The 21,749-nt window shown below is 35.7% G+C and overlaps 1 protein-coding gene across 2 annotated transcripts in view; it reads right to left on the bottom strand.

The window, feature by feature from the left end:
* Positions 1-21,749, bottom strand: part of GCN2 (protein kinase family protein) — a 47,393-nt gene that overhangs the window by 3,582 nt on the left and 22,062 nt on the right. The window contains exons 13-25 of one of the 2 annotated variants that reach the window (XR_015819217.1): positions 19,856-20,022; positions 18,682-18,875; positions 13,151-13,299; positions 12,812-13,061; positions 9,497-9,779; positions 9,320-9,413; positions 9,091-9,171; positions 8,511-8,567; positions 7,857-7,988; positions 7,688-7,771; positions 6,764-6,872; positions 6,535-6,657; positions 3,626-3,733 (exon numbers count right to left, since the gene is read on the bottom strand). Coding sequence is in view for 1 of the 2 variants with exons in the window: in XM_088220253.1 (XP_088076379.1) it covers positions 3,626-3,733; positions 6,521-6,657; positions 6,764-6,872; positions 7,688-7,771; positions 7,857-7,988; positions 8,511-8,567; positions 9,091-9,171; positions 9,320-9,413; positions 9,497-9,779; positions 12,812-13,061; positions 13,151-13,299; positions 18,682-18,875; positions 19,856-20,022 (1,845 nt within the window). In the remaining variant the exon portion in view is untranslated. Of the gene's footprint in view, positions 1-3,625; positions 3,734-6,520; positions 6,658-6,763; positions 6,873-7,687; positions 7,772-7,856; positions 7,989-8,510; positions 8,568-9,090; positions 9,172-9,319; positions 9,414-9,496; positions 9,780-12,811; positions 13,062-13,150; positions 13,300-18,681; positions 18,876-19,855; positions 20,023-21,749 lie in introns of both variants that reach the window. The other variant, XM_088220253.1, reaches the window with a different exon arrangement.

The raw sequence follows: 21,749 nt of genomic DNA, 5'->3' as shown, positions 1-21,749 counted from the left end.
ACGAGAGAAGTCTAGAAAAGAACCTAGGTACTGATACCATCTGAAATTTAGAAAAAACTAAGTTTCTTGTATACTGAAAAGAATGATGTGTATATAGGTATATATAGCCTTTATAAAGAGAAAAGGCAACAAACTAATTACAACAAATCAAATCAAATCAAATCTTCATGTTAGTGGATTCCCTAATTGGTATTTCACTATTTTAGAAAGATTAATTTCCTAATAAAAAATGAAAGGATTTTCTATCATTAAAAATTTTCTAATGATTCTAGACTGACCTAGTGATTTGAAACATGATTAAAGTAGTCCGTAAATTGCTAGTTTTGATTCTTAACTCGTTAATTTTCACTAACTCATTCATGAACTATTATTGTGCAAGAATAGAATGTTACGATTATTATTGAATAGTTGGGTCCTATATATACCCAGCTTTTGAGTATAAGAAAGGAAACTCTAAAATTAATTACATAGGAGTGTTCCACTATTATACTCTTATGCATTAAATTAAATATATGCACTTTCCAACAATTATATTTTATAAGGAACTATATGAAGACATGATAATCACAAAGTTATTGGGTGCACCATAGAAGAAGTAAGCATCTAACTTTTATGGAAAAGGATAGACAACTCCACCCCTCATAAGCTCTTCAGCTTGTCCAATTCCATGTCATCCAAAATATAAGCAAGGACACCAAACGAATTAGATTTTTGAGTTTCCTATGAGCATTTGATGTGGGCAAAGGTGACATGAATCATTCAAGGGACCTCATGAAGCATGGAAATCACAGCAAGATCCATACACCCAAAGATCCTCACGGTCTACTCCAATTAAGTAGAATTAAAGAGTCCTCAAGGTGGTGGACTCTCGGGATTTCCCATTGCTTTTACAAGTGGAAGTTAATCACTCACTTTGGGAGAGTCCTATCCGAGTTTAGAGCATATTTCACATATGAAATTAAAAGATTTTATTCCTTAAAATCTAGTCAAGGTTCCACATTATCCAAGCCGCCCACTTAGATACAATTTTTGTCACACATTCTCTTCATCAAGATGTGAAGTTCAACTTCAAGTCATATTTGGAATTCATGAATCCTAATTCAAGTAAAATTTGTGTCCAAGTTTCCTTAAGGAATTTGAAATCAATCTTGCAAGAGTTCTAATTGGTTTCATCTTCATAAATTAATATTTTAAATGAGTTGAAATCATGTTTGAATTATGAAAGTTCAAAGGGATAAGGATTCCCATTCATGGCCGATTACTACAAAAGAAAGGAGTTGTTTTGCCACTCAAACATGGCTGGATTTTCTCCCAGATTTTATCCTATATTTTTTACTAGATTTTCTCTTAAATTTTCTCTTTCATTTTCTTCTCGATTTTCTCCTGGTTTTTCTCCTAAATTTTCTCCTAGATTTTCTTCTCGATTTTCTCATGGAAGAAGAATTGTTTTCTACTTCAATTTGGAAGCTTTTTAAGCCATCTTCAACACAACTTTTTCATCAAAATTAATTAATTATTGAAATCCAAATTCGATTAAAATAAGGAGGAAAAATTCGGCCACAACTAGAATTTGCATTCAAGATAGATTAATTCATATCAATAGAATTTTAAGTTCTTTTTCAAACTTTAGTCTTCGGCTACCGTTAGTGCTCTTTGAGAGAGTTCTTCAACTATCTTATTAAGTGGATAATTGGTTCTACTTACTGAGATAATCTTGTGCCGTTTTATCAATTCTTATTTTTTTCTTCCAATTCCTTAATTTGCAATCACATGTTGTTAAACTGTATATTGCAGTGTTTGATCACATTGGTTGCTCATGAGTTCCACATCAGCATTGATGCCCAATCCAAGCACACTTGAAAGACCAATTGAGTACACTACCATCCAAGATAAAGTAATACATTTAAGGGCCATCTTCAGAAGTAGTCAATTTTGCATGCCAACGGTTAGAATGTAATAGAGGTATAAGATAATCTATTTTCTATTATATTAAACTTCTAGGAGAATAAGTCAAATCTTAGCTTTCTCACCCCTTGTTTCTTTTGCCTATTGCACATAATTGAGCCATCTCCTACCGGCTTGTCCGCTTATATCCACATGCAATCCAGTTGCATGTAAGGCAAGTTTCATCCTATTGCTCATAATTAAGCCATCTACTACTAATTGTGTGCTTGTATCACACATGCAACTCACTTGCACGTAAGCAAGTTTTATAATAGAATGTAACTGATAAGTTGATATCCACATGCAAACACACTTGCATGTAAGGCAAGCTTTTAGTAGAATATAAATGATAAGTTGAGTTTGTTAATCGATTTAAACCTTTGGGACAATTAAGTGCCCAACCCTATCGAGAAATTGTGAAACTTTTAAAATTTTTCATAAATTTCACCTAAATGTGACAGTAGTATGAAATCCACTTTCATAATTGATTATCTTATTCTAATAGAGATCAAATTGTCAAAGTAATATAATATGACCCATTAACATGGCAACTAATCACTAAGATTAAGAAAAGGCTTAGTGACATTATCTCTAACATCCAAAGTTCTTATGGCAAACATATACACATTTTAGGCTTGCTTCCTTGCCAAGAAGTGGTTGCACATCTAAAAAGATACAAGTGCTCAGTTATGGTGTTTAAATTGGATTTGAAGGAGACTTATGATAGAGTAAGTCAGGTATAGGATGGCAATGGAGCGAATATGAGGTGGATATGAACAAACCCAAACCTGCCCCAAGCTTTGATGCAGAAAACCCTGTCCGGAAGCGGGTTTAATTTTTTAATATTATTTCAAAATGTAGCGGGTTTACAGATTATCCACACTGTAACCAACTCGCAATGAATAAATCACTAATATATTACAAATTATACATTATAAATATATATTTTCTTTTTTATTAAATTAAAAATATACATAAAAATCATTGAAAAACATAACTTTCTAACTCTGTCCTCCACAATCCATGACTCCCGATGTGTGTGTATATATATATTAACCCTAAACCTCTTCCCCTCTCTCCTTAAAGCCGTTGCAACCTCTTTGCTAGTTCATTAACTTGGTGGCTTGGTCTACGGTCAGCTGTTTCTAAGTTCTCTTTGCTCGTCTGGCTTGGTCTCTTTTATTTTTTTTCCTCTCTCTCCAGTCGCCATGTAATCATTTATTTCTTTTTTGCCATCGGTCTTCCTCTTCATTTGATATATATTCAGAGCAAAAAAAACAGAAGAAAGTTTAGACTACAAAAGAAGTTACAAAAGTTCAGAACTTTCCTTTTCTTAGTTTCTGCTAAGTGCTGTTTATTTCTTTTTCGAGTTATTTGGCTAGAGTTTGGGATAGGATAGTCTTCTTTGCTTCTCATTGGCTTTGTCCAATGTTGCTTTTGCAGGATGCCATTCTCTCTTTGAAAAAGGATTGGGTTTCTATTATGTCTTAATAATTTGCTTTTATGTAATTTTTAGTTGCCAAGAGGATATCTTGTTCTCTCATTAAATCTTCTGCAAGAGGTCTCTCTCTCTCTCTAATATTTCTTTCATAAAAAAAATATCCAAGGAGTCCACATGCATGTAAATCAAATTCGTGGAAAACTAAAATATCTTGAAACAAATTAACGAAGCATGACATACATATTCACGCCCCCACATTTGATGGAGTAAGTAATCATATCGGCCACCAACAGCAAGCAATACGTCTTCTACAAGTTGTCCAGGATTGTTATCCTTTGTTAAAAATAGCTGACAGAGAAATTGCAATTCACTTGTTAGAAGCATCAGATTAAAGTTTGCCCATATGTATCAGATTGGTTTAATACTCAATTCTACTTTGCAAATGAGTTACTCATCTTAATAAAATTTATGTATAGCCAAATATGCACATCATTTTAATTAGCTATAAAAAGCTTGGACAAACAAATCCGTTGAAATTTTAGCTGAGTGCGAAATAACCGTAGAAAATAGTTCCATGACATAACTTTCCCAGAGATAGCAGTTAGTACATAAAGTAGGCAGTTTAGCTAGTATTACACGGAGAACAGAGGTACTTTAGGCCTACAACCAAATTTGCAAATGAAAGCATCTAATTACAGAAGAAGAGCTTAGAATACCAAATGCATGAATATCTTAGCTGTGTACGAAATAGCAGTTCTAAGTAATTCCATGACAGTTAATAGAAATTCCATAACCCACAACTTTCCTATCTCATCACCACACACAGCATTGATGATACTCAACGAATATATCTAGTATATTGACAAGGAGCATAATTACATAGGCATGTACAACTTCTATAAAGAGAAGAAATAGGAAACTAAGCATAGCAAAGCAAATCAAATCAAATCTCCATATCAGAGGGATTCTGAAACTAGCATCCCATAATTTGAGGAATACTAATTTCCTGATATTAAGATAAAAGATCAAGAGACTTCCATTTATCACCTCAAGCTGGCGAATATCCATTTTTCATTCCTACCTTGGGATAAGTCATTGGAATGTCGCATTACTAAGTTCTTTTGTTAGCACATTTGTAGTTAGATCATTAGTAAGACGTAAAGAGTACAAACCAATTTCATTATCCAAATTTTTTTTATGAAGTGTCTATCTACTTTAATATCTTTTGTTCAATCATATTGCTAAGGACTGCAAGCAATGTTAATTGTTTAACCACAGAGTTATTACCGCAAAATTATTTTATTGAAACTTCCAATCTAATTCTAATCTTCTAAAATTATCATAAGACATGTTTCACAACTAAGTATCTTCCAAGAACAAATTAGAGGAATCATCACCCACTGCCAAGTCAACAAGAGCAGTGAAAGAAGCATAAACATGTGAGATGGTCCAATGGCTCGAGTGACTCATAATTTTTTTCAGCCTACTTGCTCTTGATCACCTTGCACCAGACGAATAGTTTCCCTGATCTGGTTTAGGAAGTTTTTATACGTCCTGCGTCAGATCATTTTTTTATTTTTTCTGTTTGAGGATATCCACACCCAACGTTTGGATTTTGTTGGGCTGGTGAAAGAGGAGTGGTAAGGAAGAGATGAAGCAGGGTGGAAGAGCCATAAGTTTATGCAAAAACTAAAGCACTAGAAGGAGAAACTGAAATTTTTGAATAAAGAAATGTCAGATTGTGATAGGAATTCTTGAGGAAATGAAAGAATTAGATAGGATGGAGATGGAGTTCACTACTATTGAAGCCCAGAAGGAGCTCCTATCAAACTTAAAAAATGAGTTGGGAGAGGTGTTGTTCCTAAAAGAGAAATTGGCCTAAGTGGGTCAAAGAAGGAGAAGCCAACACTCACTAGTTCCATACCGTGGTGAATGGCCATAGAAGGAAAAAGCTTTGTCTGGTGTACTATTTTTAACCAGTTCACTATAGATTATTCACTTCAAGCACATAGGCCAATCATGTTTTTTCACCTAATGTGTATGTTATGTGCAACTGGGAGGCTGAGTCCCATAATCAACTCTGGATTATCATATGGCTTGGCGGCTTTTGGCTAGATTCTAGACAATGGTCCCTCTTCCTTCTCTTGAGTGTTTTATCCCTATCTCTCACCTTGCCTTTCTGGAAGAGTAAAGAATATAGGTTGCTTTAGCAAGAAGCTCTTTCTCGTGAATAATGAGTGCTATGGTTGAAGAAAATGCAAGACTCTTTAATGATAATTTTTACGATCATTTTTTACCTCCATTTCTTTAAGCTTTGTTTGAAAGAGAAAGAGAGAGGTCTAAGCAACGGGACATAATAGAATGTAATGAAAATTAATGGAATGGAAAATATTTGATATTAGTTGGATAAGATAGTAATAGAAATGAATGAAAAATATGGATAGAAGGTAAAAGAGGGAGAAATATAAAATTATTAATTTGCAAAGACAATAATAACTCTATTATTTATAGATACAATAAGAAAAATGCAGTTTAGTCAATCAAATAAATTAATTTTACACTCATTTCCAATCAATCAGTTTTCTGTCAATCAGAGGAAGAAAAATCTTTTAGACCTTTGAGAAAAATGATTCTTCCTCGTTTTATTGGCGGAAAATTGTTCCATTCCATTGATGAACACTTTCCAAACATGCAATTATATTTATCTCACTCAATTTTTCATTCTATTCAATATTTTATCCCTCTGCTAAACATACCCCTAGAAAAGGTTGACCTTTTTGGCACCTCTCTAACTTAAGACACATGAGCATTATAGAGATATTTTCTTGGCCATTTTGAATAGAGATTAGGCAACAGCTACACTGATTTTTATTTCTCTTTTTTTTTTCTTTTTCTTTGTTTTAGCAGGATTTTTTTATCCCCAGTTATGTACTTTTCTCTTTTTTCTCTCTAATAATACCTCTCTTTTCATTCAAAAAATGGAACTATATAATTCCCTCTAGTTCACTATGAGTTCTCATAGGACAGCTGTGTTGAAATTTGCACTCCATAATTCCCTCAGAGAGATACCATGATAAGTTCACAATTATGAGCAACTTCTAAATGCATGATAGTCGCATAGAGTCTTATCTATACCTGAAAAAACAAACCTCTGTGATAATTTTCAGTGGGTGGCATTAGCGCATCTATATAAACATGTGTTTCTATTCCCCATACTCTCAAGTAGCTGAACAGATCTGATAACTCTTCAAGTGCCTTGCGTACATGTTTATCTGCAGAGGCATGAATAGAATGATAAGCCAAATTCCTTGCACAACAATGAGTAACTTTCTTTTTGTTGAAATAAAAAGTGCACAACAATGAGTAACTGAATCATACCAGCTGGCAAAGCCCCCTTTAACCGAGGAAGGGCTTGGTCTGCAGCTCCACAAAACCTTAAACCAACAGTCTGCAGCCTATTTACAACAGCTTCAGCTAAATTCAGTTCCTGGTCAAGAATGAAATATAGAAGAAATAAATTATACACATATTGTACAAAATAGTAAATAATGAATGGTTTTCACATTCTCTCGAGTCTTTAACCCTCACAAACATTCCAAGATTTGTGAAGGACACATAATAGATACAACTAATATATAATATTCATTCAAATTAATGCTCACACAGATGGGAAAAAACCCAAAATTTCTCAAAGGAGATGCTTGAGGCTTTTAGAGTAATTGACATGATTCTATAAAGTCCAGAGATAGAAAGTTCATTTTTTTTTTAAAAAAGTCTAAAGATAGAAAGCCTATAGAGAGAATATCAGTTTTATGAGAAATTTCTTCTTTTCACTCAAGTTGTTTTTCCTCCATAAGGGATTGTTGGCTTTAGAACCCTTATTTGGTACAGGGATCACCCTATGTTCGATAAAATAAATAAATTGATATCTTAGGTCTTTTCTTTCGGTAGTCTCCTTTGTACATCCTTTGTACATGGATGGAACCCCATGGTGCCCTTTCAATATTATATGTTTTTTTCTCTCATGAAAAAAGAAAAGAGATATCCTGAAGGCTTGACTACAGATGAGCCAATTCTACTTTGGATTTTGAGCCATTTTACAAGGTGCATGCTCAATGACAATGCATGTTCAAACAAACTTCTCTTATGCTTTTATAGGCCTTAATTTCATCATAGAAGTAAATGTCTATCTGATCGATCACTCTTGACAAATCAAGGGACTAAATGGCATGCTGGTGTTGGACACTATAGTAATGACATATAAGTTTACAAACATTAACATATGTTATTCCTTCCTCAAACCTGCAAAAGTTGACGCCTGATTACCACCCACTTCAACTTCCACTCAGATGACTGAGGGCGCAAGGATCCCATCAAAGAAAGAAGCTTCATTCAGAAACGGAGACACTAGTAAGATCATATTTCACATAAACCGAGTGGTTCGCATCCTAAAATACATCAATTTGCGTACCTCTGCTACTTTCTGTCTATGCTCAGCCTTTATTCCTGCCCAACACCATATTGCGTCTAGCAAATCCCCATGGTTTAGATGTATATCACATGATTCTGGATGGAAAAAATGAGTTACAACATCCACCGTAACCTGTAGAAATGAGTACATTCAGTGCCAACTGCACAATAATATACAAATTAATAGTTGAATTGCATGCAACAATGGAATTTATTTCCTTAATCCTGGTATGTTATGGATGACCCATAACTTGAGCATTTATGATCTCTAGATAATTGCTCTACAGGCTAATTTTAATTACTACTTTCCAGCATCGCATAAACTACAAAATACTAGCACAAGATAAACTCGCTCTGGCAATATTTAGATTCAATTCATCTCAGGTCCTGGAAAAAAAAGATGTTATAGCTGATTTAAGAGAAAAAAAATCAAGGACTTTTGTTTTTTGAAAGATGAAAAAATTGTTCACAGTGGCATTGTTTTTCCAGTCCAAATCATGGGCATTTACACAAAGGTGCCAAGCCAGCAGGACCTTATAAAATAAACAAATCAGACAACCTTAACTTTTTGGTGGGTATGGGGGAGATTAACAGTAAATGAGACTCCCAACAAAAAGAATGATAAGAGAGTAAAGAAGACAAAAAGTGAGAGCACCTTAAGAACCTCTGCCTCTGTCAAAGCAGTCCCACCTCCGATAATATCAAAATCACCCTACCATAAACAAAAATAAATAGTGAGGTCCAATTTCTTTTTTTGAAATAAAAAATGTAAAAAGTATATTTAATCACGGCACCAAAAGGGTGCCATCCATTTACAGAATATTACAAATCTGTTAGTATATCAACTATATTCCCAAAATTTTCTATCCTGTATAAGTCATAACTTAAAATCAAAAAACCAAAATAATGAAATCATCTATCCTTAATTTTATATATCTCCTCTTCAATCCCCTTAAAAGCCCTATTGTTCATCTATTTCCAGATTACCCAAAAAATAGTTAATAGAATAAGATTTACAATTTTTTTCTTTTTACAAATTCTTTCTCATGCCCAAAGCTCATCCCTCACCGATCCTGCTATAACTCAATTAATCCCTAGTAAGCCATAGACCGATAAATAGTGAGATTCAATAAATAAAACTTTTGATAAGTAGATGAGGAAGCATCATCATTTCTAATCCTGTATTGTCCAAAAGCGAAAAAAGGCTCAGTAAAAAAATATTTCTGAAACCATACCTGAAGATAGCAATTTGGTGGGGAATGACCAACCGCTCTCCTGTAAACAGATGATATTTCATACCGTTTGAAAGAGGATTTCTATGACCAAAAAAAGAAAGGGTAAAAGCATGAACCCATATTAACATGTCATTTTATTCACTTAATCTGAAGAAGAAAACGTAAACGTAAACGAAAAGTAACCATAGCAAGTGTTTCCATAGATTGAATCGTGGTCTAAATTTTGCACCTGGCTGCCGACAGCCCAACTAACAAAAGGCAGACGAAGTTCATGAATAAGGTCGAGCATATCTCCTCCATGAGTCAGAAGTTTGACAGTGTTCCTTCCCATAAAAAAAAAAATATATTCATTGGCTTATTCCAGTTACCACAAAGAAAGTAGTTATGATTTAGCTAACAAACATACCTACTGAACTGTGGAGAATCACCTAACAAAAGCATGGGAATTATTTCTAGATGCTTAGCACAATGCTGTCTGAAAACTTCCCTTGTGATTTCAATAACATAATCACGATGCTCAGTGTCAAAAACTGTGTACTGGATACTGGAAGTGTCCTCTGTACTGGTCCTCAATCTACTAGTAAATTGATTATGGTTTTTCATTTCCAACATTTTGTCATCAAAGATAGCATTTACAACTTTATCATAAATGCTTGAGTCCTCAGAAGTTTGCATTGTTCGCAGAATGTCTGAGATATATAAGGAAATGGGTTAGTCAGGCTGATTCATGAATTAGGTACACAAAGGCATGGAATCCAATATTGAATCTATGAAATTCTGTCCACCTCAGGAAAAAGAATAGGACATGAAATGCAAATATAGATAATCGATGGATCTTTTTTTACAAAAAAAGAAGTATTAATAGGAATTAGAAGAGATTATGCACGATGGTGGAATAAGATACCCTCCTGGAGCTTCACAGACAAAAACTCATAGAGAACAACCAAACTCCTACAATATTAACTCCCCCCCAACCCCCCACCCCCCCAATTCATATAAAGAATGAAGATAGAAATGCCACAAATTTTCTGTGAGCCTTTGCCTATAAGTAGGACAAAAATTTATTTCAAAAAAATAAGGAGGACAAAAATGTCATCTTCTCCCACAGACACTGGATCAGGTGAGTTTGGACTTTGAAAATCCTTTGATTTCTTTGTAGTTACATTGTCCATGAACCCACAAACAAAGCATCCCACCAAAGAGGTTCAGTGACTTTTCTCACCCAGAAAAATTAGATTTCACATAACAGTCCAGAGGAGGAGGTGTAATCCAATTCAAACAAAAACATATCAAACAAATGCGTCCGCAATTTCCAAGCCACATCACATTGAAGGAATAAGTTGTTACGTCCTCCCCCTTCACTAGAACACATAAAACAGATGTTTTTGACTTGAGGTCCATGCGAACAACTTCACTATCGAAGGAACTTTACCTTTTCAAACACCTTGGCGGAATGCCTACAACAGCAGTTAGGATTTTGGGTTAAGTAACCAAAGAAAGATTTACAAGTCTATGCTCCTGAGGGATCTAAAGTCCACACTCTGCTATCAAGGTTAGCAGCTTCAGTCTCTTGGTCATTCAAGTTCCTAAAGAGTATCATCTATTTGAAAGCTTTATATGCTTATATACCATAAGCACACAACAACATTGATATTAATTACTGCCATTTGATTCAAGGAAAGGCATGGTAGCAACTAATTTTAAACTTATTGTAAAGACAATAATACGAGCAGAGATTTCTACATTATTCACTGATTTTATTCAAAGAAAAAATGAATAACATCATTCACAAGGTGCCAAGAGGCTATTTCTCACGTTAAAAGAAAATTACACAGCAGTATTGTACAAAATATCTATCAGGTCCCAGAGGTCTCCAGTGTCAATTGAAGGAAGACCCTCCAACAAATACAAGGTCTGAAACAAATGGTCCCTAATTATACCTAGTTATACCAAAAGCAGCATAGTGCCCCCAGAAACTCTTTGTTTTATCCACAGTTTAATCACTGACGCTGTATAACCTTTTTTGTGAAATAAAAGTGTAAGAATTGTATTAAAATAGTGGTGCCAGGAGGGCACTCCCCATGTACAAAAGATTTACAAGTTGGCTGATGTTGTAAAACAAAGCAACCAATACATAGTATTCCACCATTAGAACCAACTGGAGGAGTTATATTAAGTTTTCCACCATAAACTACATTCAGTCATTAGCATTCAGTGACAACTTCATTTCTAAAACGGTAAGAGATATTTAGCTTCATATTATTGTCTTTGGTCTATATTTTCAAAGATAAAGAAGAAATATTATAAATAAGAAACCAAAGGGGTGCCAGCCATGTAAAGAAGAATGGAATTACAAGTTAATAAAAAATCAAGGTCATCTTTAGATCCTCCAGTAGGAAAAAGGACGACCCTTTAATTAAAAACAAATAGTTCCGAACCAGTCATCGCTGATTTTGCAGAAAAGGAGAATGCACTTAGTTAAATTGTCAGAGTAATGAAAAGGCCAATCAGCTTCTTAAATTCTCATGCTATCCTGATTTTTTTGAGCTAAGGGACCTTACAGATAATTCATATGCTCCTTTTTTTTCTTGCTGATGGTAATGCCCTCATGGGGCTTAGAACCTGAGCCTCTTTTGTGCTTGTATGGAAAAAGAGCACAACTAACAGCTTGGAGAACTATGGAATTTTTTTTAAAAAAAAAAAATTAAGAGAACCATGATTTTTCAAAACGAGGAAATGCTTCCTTTCATTGTAGCTTTGAGAATACACTTTGTTAATTATTCTGAGTAAACTTATCTGGTTTTCTCCATATTTTCTCTGTTCTTTCTCTCCAACATCCATGCCTCCCCAGCAAGGAGTACTGGCATTTGTACTATACACAAAAACCAGGATTTTATTTCATATGCCCTTTGTTTCTCCTTGATGAGCACAATCATCAGTCCTCTCTCCGCTCAATCGCTAATAATATAGCTACCAAAGTATTTACAGAAACCAAAGGGGTGCCAGCCATGTAAAGAAGAATGGAATTACAAGTTAATAAAAAATCAAGGTCATCTTTAGATCCTCCAGTAGGAAAAAGGACGACCCTTTAATTAAAAACAAATAGTTCCGAACCAGTCATCGCTGATTTTGCAGAAAAGGAGAATGCACTTAGTTAAATTGTCAGAGTAATGAAAAGGCCAATCAGCTTCTTAAATTCTCATGCTATCCTGATTTTTTTGAGCTAAGGGACCTTACAGATAATTCATATGCTCCTTTTTTTTCTTGCTGATGGTAATGCCCTCATGGGGCTTAGAACCTGAGCCTCTTTTGTGCTTGTATGGAAAAAGAGCACAACTAACAGCTTGGAGAACTATGGAATTTTTTTTAAAAAAAAAAAATTAAGAGAACCATGATTTTTCAAAACGAGGAAATGCTTCCTTTCATTGTAGCTTTGAGAATACACTTTGTTAATTATTCTGAGTAAACTTATCTGGTTTTCTCCATATTTTCTCTGTTCTTTCTCTCCAACATCCATGCCTCCCCAGCAAGGAGTACTGGCATTTGTACTATACACAAAAACCAGGATTTTATTTCATATGCCCTTTGTTTCTCCTTGATGAGCACAATCATCAGTCCTCTCTCCGCTCAATCGCTAATAATATAGCTACCAAAGTATTTACAGATTCAAATGTATATACAATGAGTGGATTGATTTACCAAACCGGTCTGAGTTACTTACTGTCCAATAACTCAGATTCCATTCTAGGAGGAAATGCATGCTGTAGAAGTTCTGTGGCAGAAGGGCGATCAGATGGACTTGGAGACATTAAGCGCCGCAACAAGGATGCCTGCTCTGGAAATTCAGCAACCCACAAAGGAGGAAGTTCACCTTTTTGCTTTAAATCAGATAAAACAATGTGTCTTTCCATTGCTGTTCCAAAAGGGCGCCAAAGCTCAAAGAATACAACTCCTAAGCTATACATGTCAACCTGAAAACAAGATGAGTTTTACTCAATCTTCGAACAAGACAAGCTGGAAGCTGTGAAGTAAAACCAAAAAGGACAGCCATGAGAGACACCTTTTCATCAATCTTTGGCCATCCTTGCTCAATCTCAGGCGCAGTGTAAAAATAGGTACCAACTTGACCAGTACCATCAATTGAAACTCCATTTAGATCTGTGGGAAAGGCTGCTTCTTGATCAACCTGCTCCAACTTCAAGAACTTTGCTGAAACACGTCAAAAAGAAAAAAAAATTGCATTACATTGATTCCGAGCAAAGATTAAAAGAAAAAGATCAAAGACGGAGGACAAGAAATTCTCCTAAATCAAAGGAAAAAAATGCATCAGAATAACAACAGATTCCAGCTCCTTTGCAAAATGGCCAAAGAGACATCCTAGAAAAACAACAAGCATTCGCCAAAGTGCAGCAAATAAACCATTCTGTCTGGAAGGAAAGACAGATGACAAAAACAATCCTGAAGACCAAGCATTACACTCCAACCTCAACAATCCTTGAAGACAAGCAAAAATAGCTCCTCTCCATAGTGCCCCAACATCCTTCTTCCCTCCTTCCGTAAGTAAACTAGATAGAAAATACTAAAAATGAGAAAACCAACCATACTTAAACTATCAAAAAAGCTAGATCAAGAATTTGCTACTCAGGAGGACTTGATCCCGCATTTTGATATCACAGTTAACAACTTCCAACTTATTGATACCAGGACAATAAGACAGGAGCCCCAGCAAAGGATGACCATAGATGACTTGCGTGAAATGTAGAGAGGAAAGATAGCTGGTGTTGACAATAGTCGGCCCTCGAGAGCCAATCCATCCAACAGCAACGGTGGTCATTGGTGAAGCAACAGAGAGATACATTTGTTTAATGTGAATGGCCATCTCAGTTTGACCATCTGCTTCAGGATGGCAGAAAGAGTGAATTTTGGAGTTGTTACAGACAAAACAGAAAATCTCCTTTGGAAGACCTCTGAAAAGCTACGTCCCAATTGCTTACAATTGTCATGGACAGCTTGTGAAGCTAAAAAATGTCGTTAAACAAGCTTAGAGCCACACTCAAAGCTATGTAAGCATGTAACAATGGAGGAAAATGAGCATACTCGGAAATTGATCAAGCAGCACCAACAAGATGGTCCTTCAATGAGATAAGGGCAAGCCATCAACGAAGTCCATCAAAATATCAGCACAAAAGTGAGCAGTTACTGGTAGGGGTTGTCAAAGACCTATACATCGAAGTTGTTCCACATTATGGCATTGGCACACAAGATAAGCACAAACAAATTCCTGGACTAACTATTCTGAAATTTCTAGTAAAAGTCCTATACAACTCTCTTTAGAGTCTTTTAGTACCACTCATGCTCCATATTATGAGCAGCGAAGAAGATGGTTGTGACCGAAATAGAGCAACAAGAGAAAATAGGGATAACAACAGGGCAGATTTTGGACAGATTTTACCAAATCCGAAACCGACCTGCTCCTATAAAAAGTAACACGGAACACACTCCAAACCGGGAGCGGGTTTGGATTTTTTGGGTTCTTTTAGACCGGTAGAATTACAGGTTATCCAACTCAAGCCTGACACAGTATTTTATTATAGTAATATAAATATAATCATACTTATACTAATAAAAATTAAAAATATAAATATATATATGCCAAACCCAAACCTGCCTCTCTGTTCCCGCTAACCCGAACCCGACCTGATTCGAACCTGCATTTTAATGAAAAGACCGTATAGGATCAGGTTCGGACAGATCAAATTAAATAGATTCGAGTCCAAGATATAATCCTTAAGGGAGAAATACACAATTCTTAAAGAAGTATAGGTTGATCGAGAAGGACTAAGGGGTTGCAAGCTCACTTGACCTAATCTTAGCAACCAACATTTGGAGTTCAGTGGAAGATCTGACCTCCAGTCGAATACAATTGAAGAATTCTAACCGTGTCATGGATATGATCCTGAGTAAGCCTTAGCTATGTGCTACCATGAAAGGACATCTACAACTTTATTTTCATGGCTTGCCTTGTATTTCACATCAAAACCATAGCCCATCATACCAATGCAAGAAATAACACTTTGCTCCAAAAAATCTGTCCCACAAGTATGAGAATTAGTGATTCAAAACTTTAGCAAGGCCAATTAGTTCTTTTCTGTAGGATGGAAATTCATGATGGCGAACAACTAAGGCGCAGTTGAAATAGGCTACCGCTTGAGCATACTGTTGAAGGAAGCTGCAATGCCATGATTTGAGGCATCATATTTGACGATCAAAGATAGGGAAAACTTTGGTAGGGCCAAAATGGAGGTATTAGCTATTGAGTGTTTCAGGCCCTCAAAAAGTTGCGGTAGCTTCTTCCATCCAGGCAAAAGTAATTGCTATTAACGTAGTTGTCAATGTAACCGCAATCATGCCGTAGTCATTGACAAACCTCCTATAATACCAGTGAGACCAAGAAAACTACTTAGTGCAAAAGCAGTTGATAATCTCTATGAGTTGATCATTGCTTCAATATTTGAATTGTCCACTGCAACCCTATGCATTGAGATAATATGCCCAAGGTAAGTGACCTATGGTTGAGCAAATAGGCACTTGATCTTTTGAGGAACAAATGATTAGGCCGTATTGTGGAAAAAAACCATCCTTTAAGTGATGGAAACGCTTGAACCAAGATTAATGGTAAACCAATATGTCGCAAAAACACATGACGTGTTACAGATATATGGTTAGAAGATTGAGTTCATTAAAGACTAAAATGAAACCAAGAACTCGAAGTGGCCATGGTGAGTCTAAAAGGTAAACTTGGGTATATTCGAGTTAGGCGACCCTAAGAGAAATTCCAACTTTTTGAAGAATTATGCTCCACATAGTTTCTTCCATGAGCTCATTGATGACCAGGACAGAGAATTTGTCTTTGATGTTGTATTAAAGTACTATCACCACAAACCATGAGTGTTTTAACCAGCAAGATAGGAGAAGAAAAAGTGACTGAATCAGCATGATAATCCATTGTATTTTTAGCATCTTTAAAGATAGACACTCAATCTAATCTTTTTGGAGGTCAAAGTAGCAGTAGGGACTTGCACAATTGACCTGGTCCCTTTTTTAACGTAATCAGGTGATAATGGCCTTGTTTGTGGGGAAGACTCATAGGTAGTCCCAATTGGCATAACCAGTTGACATCAAGAACAGCTCAGGAACCATGCAATAGCAAGACATAAAGATCTAAACAGGATTGATATTTGCTAGGACCAAGGAACCTTCCAATAGATCCTTGTGCTATGCATTTCACCATAACCTACCAAGAAACAACTAGGCAACCATGCAATGGAAGGAGATAAATATCCAAGTAGATTTGGTATTTGCTGAGGACTAAGGACCCTTTTGAAAGATCCCTGTACTCTGCAATCTCTCAACATTAGCTACCAAGACTTACAACTCCTTTTGGCCCCGATAGTTACAAGTAACTGGCTGACAGATCTCTCAAACACATCACTTCAATGGCTAGAATCTAAATCATGTTCAGGAAACATTTTCATGGTAATTTGACAGAATAAGCATTTGAATTGAATGTGATATAAGATTTGTTGATAAAAGAAATCACTGGCTCAGAAGAAAAAAACAAAAAGAAACTAAAACATGGCAGACTGAAACAAAATTGGTTAAACAATAACACCTAATACTAAAAAGCACCTAAAGCTACATGATGAACTAAAACCACACAATCCACTGCATTTACAGTGAAAATTAGACGTCCATCATGGCTTCTATTATTGATAGTTTATTGATAAAGGAAAAGAGTTCCACTCCACTTCTTATCCTTGCTCAGGGTAACTATGGATGTAGCAGAGAGATTAGAGGATTGTATGAGAAGATTTATTTGGGCAAGTGTGGGTGAGACAGAGCAGGACCACTTTATGAGTTGGGACGTGTGTTGGTAGTCCAAGAGTTCATGAGGTTGGGTGTTGGGAACCTCAGATAAAAAAACTAATTCCTATTGGCTAAATGGGTCTGACCTTTCCAATGAGAACCAAACTCTTTTAGCTCAAGGTAATAAGCAATATTATGGGAGTAGAAAAGACAGACGGGATGTCATGACTAGAAGATCCCTTTCTCACCATAGTCCTTGGAAATCCATCTCCCAAGCACAGGTATTGTTCCAGCTCGTAACCCATTTCCAAATGGGAGATGGAGCTTGAATAATGTTTTGAGAGGACTCATAGATCAGTCACCAACTGTTGGCCACCCAGTTTCCTCAGTTGTTCAACAGATATCTAGACACAACTCCCTGGTACCTGAATTCACCTTGACCCAGAGGACAGAGTTGTCTAGAATTTCTGCTTCACCTCAACCTATCAAAAACGAGATTCTTAAAATGCAAAATTTATTACTGTTGGTATACCCTATCACCCAGCATGATACTAGACTTTGGACATTGGAAACTTCAGGTTCAAGCTTACAAATCTTCCTAAGTCCAACTCATCAAAAACCTGCCCACTGGTGTCTTCCACAGTGCCAAAGGTTTTTGAAAAGCTACTGTTCTTTTGAAGGTAAAGATGATTACATGAACAACCATGCATCAACGGTTTAATATCAATGACATTCTTCAAATCCATCACCCAATAGGGCTCTCTATCCACTTATCTATATCATGTGCCTTGAAAGATGAGAATTTTATTCCCATTTATTCCTTCATTGTGAAATAGAATGGAAAATATGGACAAAATAGTTCTCTGTCCTGGGGCTTGCCTAGGTGGCTCCTCCATTAGTTGAGAGCTTCTTACACTTGTTCGTCAATGGGATGTGGGAGTAAGACAGAGAGCTAAACCCTTATAGCAAGGGGTGATCTTCTCATGGTTATGAGCATATGGCTTGCGTAGAATCGCAAGAGTTTTGATAGCGCACACCTCCCTATAGGAATTATGGGATAGAGTAACATTTTTTACAAACCTATGGGCTAAGCCCCATGGGAAGGACACCCCAATATCCGACCTATACCGAAGCTGAGAGGCCATTATTTGCAGCCCTTAAGATGGCCACTCTTTTGCTCAATGGATTGATCTTGGTTTTCGTTTGGTGTTGCATTTATTATTTTTGGATGATAACTTATGCTCCTTTCTTGATAAGAAATTCTTCTTCTATATATGTACGAAGAAGTTTATTGAAGGAATTGTTTATCCAATACTTAAATTCAAAGGCTCCAATCAAGTTCTCAATCACAAAAGCCAAGTTTTAAACAAAAATATATTTTTCCAGCAACAAAAAGAAAAGGATCATAAATTTTAATATGTAGTAGATTCCTTTCTTTGTCCAACCAGTTACAGGTATACGACCAATGCCTTAAATCAAGGATTCTAAACCAAATGGCATAACCCAGCCATTTTGAAGGGGAAGGGGTGGATCTGGACTTTCATTATAACCAAGAGTGGAGGCTTCATATTCGTTTTTTTGTACTAAAAAAACAAATGTAATGGGTGAAAAAGGGACACCATTCAAGATTTAAAAATTTAAAAAAAAAAATAGCATTTCAAAATTTAGATATTGCTAGATAAGAAAGAAGACAAAGAACATTATTGTTACATAAGAAAGCCATACCAAGACCAAAATCTCCTATTTTAATCTCATTGCGAGCATCAAAGAAGATATTGCTTGGTGTCAAGTCCCTATGGATGATGCCTTGTCCGTGTATGTGTGCCAAGCCTTCTACTATTTGGCGAAACACATGCCAAGTCAATTCCTTGTCAAAATGACTTTTTGAATCATATGATTCAAAAACTTGGCGGAGAGTCCTTCCAACAATTAAAGGAAAAGGAAAGATGTAAGAGAACCATTGAAGCATATTACAAATGAAATGAAGAAACACAAAAAGTGTACTGATGACAATAATTGAAGAGCAATAAAACTACAAAATCACTTAGACTTTTGAAGCAAGATTTATATCCATCAGAGATTCAGAATCCAGAAGCAGAAGGATACTTCTAACAGTCCATTAGAATATGTGTATTAAGTGTAAATATAATACCTTTACACAAAAACAACATTAGCTTTTTAGTAATCTTATTACTTGAGCATATACCACTAATTTATTTCTAATGCCTAATGACTTGGGCTTGTCCCTTATCTATTTAATCTTTCTTGAGGTCTTATCTAAAGGGTGATGGTGTTGAGAAGGAGACAAGTATTTTATGTAGAGGTTCAGTTTTTTTCAAGGTTGTGAGTGTTATGTTTGGAGCACAATGCCAGACTTTTCAAGGATCATTTTTTGCCTCCTAAATATCTGCAACCACATAAGTTTTTCAGAAACATTTCCTTATCTACGCTTCAAATGAATTCAGAAGCAGTTCTGCCTTGATTGTTATTGAGGTTGCCTCATCCTCTTGTATCTTTCCTTTCCCTAGATTCTAATAATATTTCTTTTCTTACAAAAAAGAAATGCCTACTGACTCATGAGATGTTTTGACTGATTCGAGATTATAAGAATACTCTGTACTGGGGAACACACTAATATTATTAAGATTGAGCACTTCGTGTAACTCAAAATGTAGAAATTTTAATGGAGGAAAATTTCATAAATGTAATCTGCAATTCTCACGGCTTGTGATTAAGTCATGAAAGACAATAATTTATATAAATGAGAGAGGCCCTTCATCCAAAGATCACTAGACATTTTTCTCATTTGAGAACGACAAGGAGAAAATAAGCTACAAAGAGGGAAGAGAACATCTATAACAATGTGGGGGAACAGATATAAGGAATTCAAATCTTTTACCTAGGACAGAATTCCATTTGAATATACAAATATGTTGACTCAAGCTTATGATCTTGTCCAGGAGCATCGGATAAGCCAGCACCCATCAAGCTGCTGTAGCTAGCTGCAGTCCCTGAACCCCAGCCTGTTTCACCATGAGAACCAGCAATTCCTGTTTCAAACCAGGCCTGTTACATTCATTAAAGATTTTTCGTAGTAAGATAAAAATATTCCACCGTTAAGTGAAAATTAGTCAGATTAAGAAATGCCAGTTAAATATGAGTAACTTTTTGACACAAAAAGTTCAAATAAGGCCTTCTTTTTTCCTTTTTGGTTGAAGAATTATTATGGCGAAACTATTAAAGAGAGGGTAAATTAGGTTAACGGATATAAGGATAAATTACATCATTTATAATTAATTGTAATTAATTGTCTATTTCCTTTTCTGTCCTATAAATCCTATATATATAGAGCTGTTATATTCAATTTATCAAAACCCTAAGTTAAAGAAATTTTAAACTCTTTTACAAACTTTGTTTGGCCTTCATTGCCGAAATAGAAAAGAAAAAATCCTAAAAAAAGGGTTAGGACAATCTTCATAGCTGGCCACTGTAGACCAGCCACCACCGTCGCCCACCACAAGTGGACCATCTCTACCAAGACCGGCATTCATTGCTGAATCCATCTCCTCAACCGCAGCCCACCCACGGTCGCCCTCAGTCGTGCAGATTCATCCAAATGTCCGTAGCCCAACCACCATCTATCCATCCCAGCTACAGTCGCACAGACTAACAATCATAGAACCCTAGCTTGTCTCTATTGGGACTCTCTGCGGACAGCCTTGTCTCTGTCATGACTCCCTATGCACAGACACCAGAAGCCAAACGTGACCTCTACAGCTCTTTGGGTACAAACCCACAACACCATACACCAGACATATGTGTGCCGGCCACTAATCTGTTTTGTCGTGCCCCTATGTGCACTTGTGCCTCTACTCTATACATGCAAGTCAAGTCCACGCTTTTTACACAAATCAAAGCAAGCCGAGTCAAGTAAGGGTGATAAGGTTCAAGAGGTCAAGCAATCGTCCGAGTAGACTTAATAAGATCATACCAGATCCAAGTTGACTCGGTGAGTTCCTGGTCTGAATTTTGAAAGTTATGTTTCCCATATTGTTTAAAAATTCAGAATATGAAAATTTACACTGCGATATTTGTGACTTTGCAAAACATAAGCAAACAACATTTTCTATTAATAATAAGAGAAGTTAAATTCTATTTTCATTAATTAACAATGATATTTAGGGACTAACTTGGACACCTAATATTTCTAGGGCTTAATGATTTGTGTTATTTATTGATGATTACACTAAAGTTACCTAGTTGTTTTTACTTAAACGCAAATATGATGTTAGTCATATCATATCCCAATTTTACAATATGATAAAAACCCAATTTAGAATATTCATAAAAATTATGTACCAACAATGCTAAAAAGTTTTTCAATCGCACACTTTCATCATTCTTCCATGAGGAAAGAATTCTTTATTAATCATTACGCGCCCACATTGCACAACAGAACAAAGTAGCAGAACACAAGAATAGTCAACCTTTAACCACCATTAGAATTTTTTTTTCCAAAACGACATCCTAAAAGAATATTGGAGCAAAGTTGTCCTTACTGCTCCCTATATTATTAATCATCTGCCCATAAGTGTTATTAACTTCAAAAGTCTTCTTGAAACATTTCAACAATTTTACCAAACAATAAGTATTACAAACTATATGGTCCCTTGAGTATTTGGGTGTATTACTTTTGTTCATATTCATTCACACCAAATAGAAAAACTTGATTCTCAGGCTCTGAAATGTCTTTGTAGCGTACTTCTCCTCTCAAAAAGGGTACAATATTACCA

This window comes from Carica papaya, chromosome 5 (assembly GCF_054855325.1).
Source record: "Carica papaya isolate Zhongbai chromosome 5, ASM5485532v1, whole genome shotgun sequence".
In the NCBI taxonomy this organism is placed as follows: domain Eukaryota; kingdom Viridiplantae; phylum Streptophyta; class Magnoliopsida; order Brassicales; family Caricaceae; genus Carica; species Carica papaya.
The sequence above is the reverse complement of the archived record's forward strand: the minus strand, read 5'-3'. Positions and strand labels throughout refer to the sequence as shown.